This window comes from Antrostomus carolinensis, unplaced genomic scaffold (genome assembly GCF_000700745.2).
Source record: "Antrostomus carolinensis isolate BGI_N321 unplaced genomic scaffold, ASM70074v2 scaffold32433, whole genome shotgun sequence".
In the NCBI taxonomy this organism is placed as follows: domain Eukaryota; kingdom Metazoa; phylum Chordata; class Aves; order Caprimulgiformes; family Caprimulgidae; genus Antrostomus; species Antrostomus carolinensis.
In genome coordinates, this window is record NW_010305001.1 from 1,604 (window position 1) to 2,953 (window position 1,350).

The 1,350-nt window shown below is 53.3% G+C and overlaps 1 protein-coding gene across 1 annotated transcript in view; it reads right to left on the reverse strand.

The window, feature by feature from the left end:
- LOC104522392 (calpain-1 catalytic subunit-like) overlaps window positions 1-915 on the reverse strand; it is a gene marked incomplete at both ends in the record, with an annotated part of 2,459 nt that extends 1,544 nt beyond the window's left edge. Inside the window, 5 exons of the mRNA XM_010164664.1 lie at window positions 15-89; window positions 178-263; window positions 337-420; window positions 532-700; window positions 782-915. Coding sequence (XP_010162966.1) covers window positions 15-89; window positions 178-263; window positions 337-420; window positions 532-700; window positions 782-915 — 548 coding nt within the window. The remainder of the gene's footprint in view (window positions 1-14; window positions 90-177; window positions 264-336; window positions 421-531; window positions 701-781) is intronic.
- Between the last annotated feature and the right edge of the window lie 435 nt (window positions 916-1,350).

The window sequence follows — 1,350 nt, forward strand, 5'->3', positions numbered from 1 at the left end:
AATTTTTCACTTACCAAAATTCACCGTCTTCCATTTTCACCATCAGCTGCTGCCTCAGCGCCGGCTCCACCGCGTTCCACTCCGATGAGCTGCGGGTGGCAAAGGGATCTCAGCCCCATTGACCCAACCGCTTCGTTAATTAATTAATTAACACTAACGAAGCCGCCTGGTCCTCACTTGTCACTCCAGGGTCCCGTCCACTCCACTTCTCCCCAAGGATTGCGCATCCGGATCAGACCCAGGGATTGCCCGCGGTAGTTGATCTGTAAAAGGGTGTTGTCAGGGTTTATGACCCAAAAAGGGATGTTTTCTCCCCAAAACGATGTCACCTCTCACCTGCTTGGCCCCCGTCACCGAATAGGCGTGGCCCTTCACCAGCTTCTTGAAGGTCACCGCCTCCATGTCAAAAGCGCTGGTTATCTGTGAGGTAAACGAGACAGCGGGCGCGTTAACGAGCCGCTTATTCAAAAAAACCCACAGAAAATCACAAAATTTGGGGTTTTTAACCCAAAAATAAATAAAGTTCCTCACGTCGATGGAACACCCGAGCAGAGAACCGCGCTCCAGCGCTTTGAGGATGATCTGGTAGAGATCAGCGGGGGGTTTGCGTAGGTCGTACCACTCAGTCACGCCGCCGGTGAAATCCTCGAAGCCCTCCGAGGTGCTGCCGCCCGACAGAGCCTCGTAGCAGCCGTTCACTCTGCAACAAAGAAGGGTTTTGAACCCCGTTTTTAGGGTTTTTCACCTTAAAACTGAAGAGAAGGGAAGGAGGAGGACGTACTTGGCGTAGGCTTTCTCCAACAAGGCGCTCCAGAACTCAGTGCCCTCGGCGGAGTGGACGAAGAGGAGTTTGCCGTCCTTGGTGGGCAGGTAGTCATCCACCACCACGTCCAGCCACTCGCCAAACTGCCAGATCTGAGGGGAGGAGACCAGGCCAAACAGAAACCTCCCCCGCTTATTTTATCCAGGGAGTTGTATTTTGGGGAGAAAACACGCGGTTTTGGGGCGCCTGTCTCCAGTGGGATGATTTATTGGGGGGAAAAAGGGTGGTGGTAACAGGCTGGTGTTAACGTGGAGGATGTTTCGTGGTGAAAAGCATCTGGTTTGGTACCAAAATGGTGGAAGGGACCCTCAAAATGGTGTGAGGAACCCCAAAATGGTGTGAGGAACCCTAAAATGGTGGGAGGGACCCTCAAAATGGTGGAGGGGAGCCCTAAAATGGTGGGAGGGACCCTCAAAATGGTGGAGGGGAGCCCTAAAATGGTGGGAGGGACCCTCAAAATGGTGGAGGGGGGCCTTAAAATGGTGAGAGGAACCCCAAAATGGTGGAGGGGAGCCCTAAAATGGTGG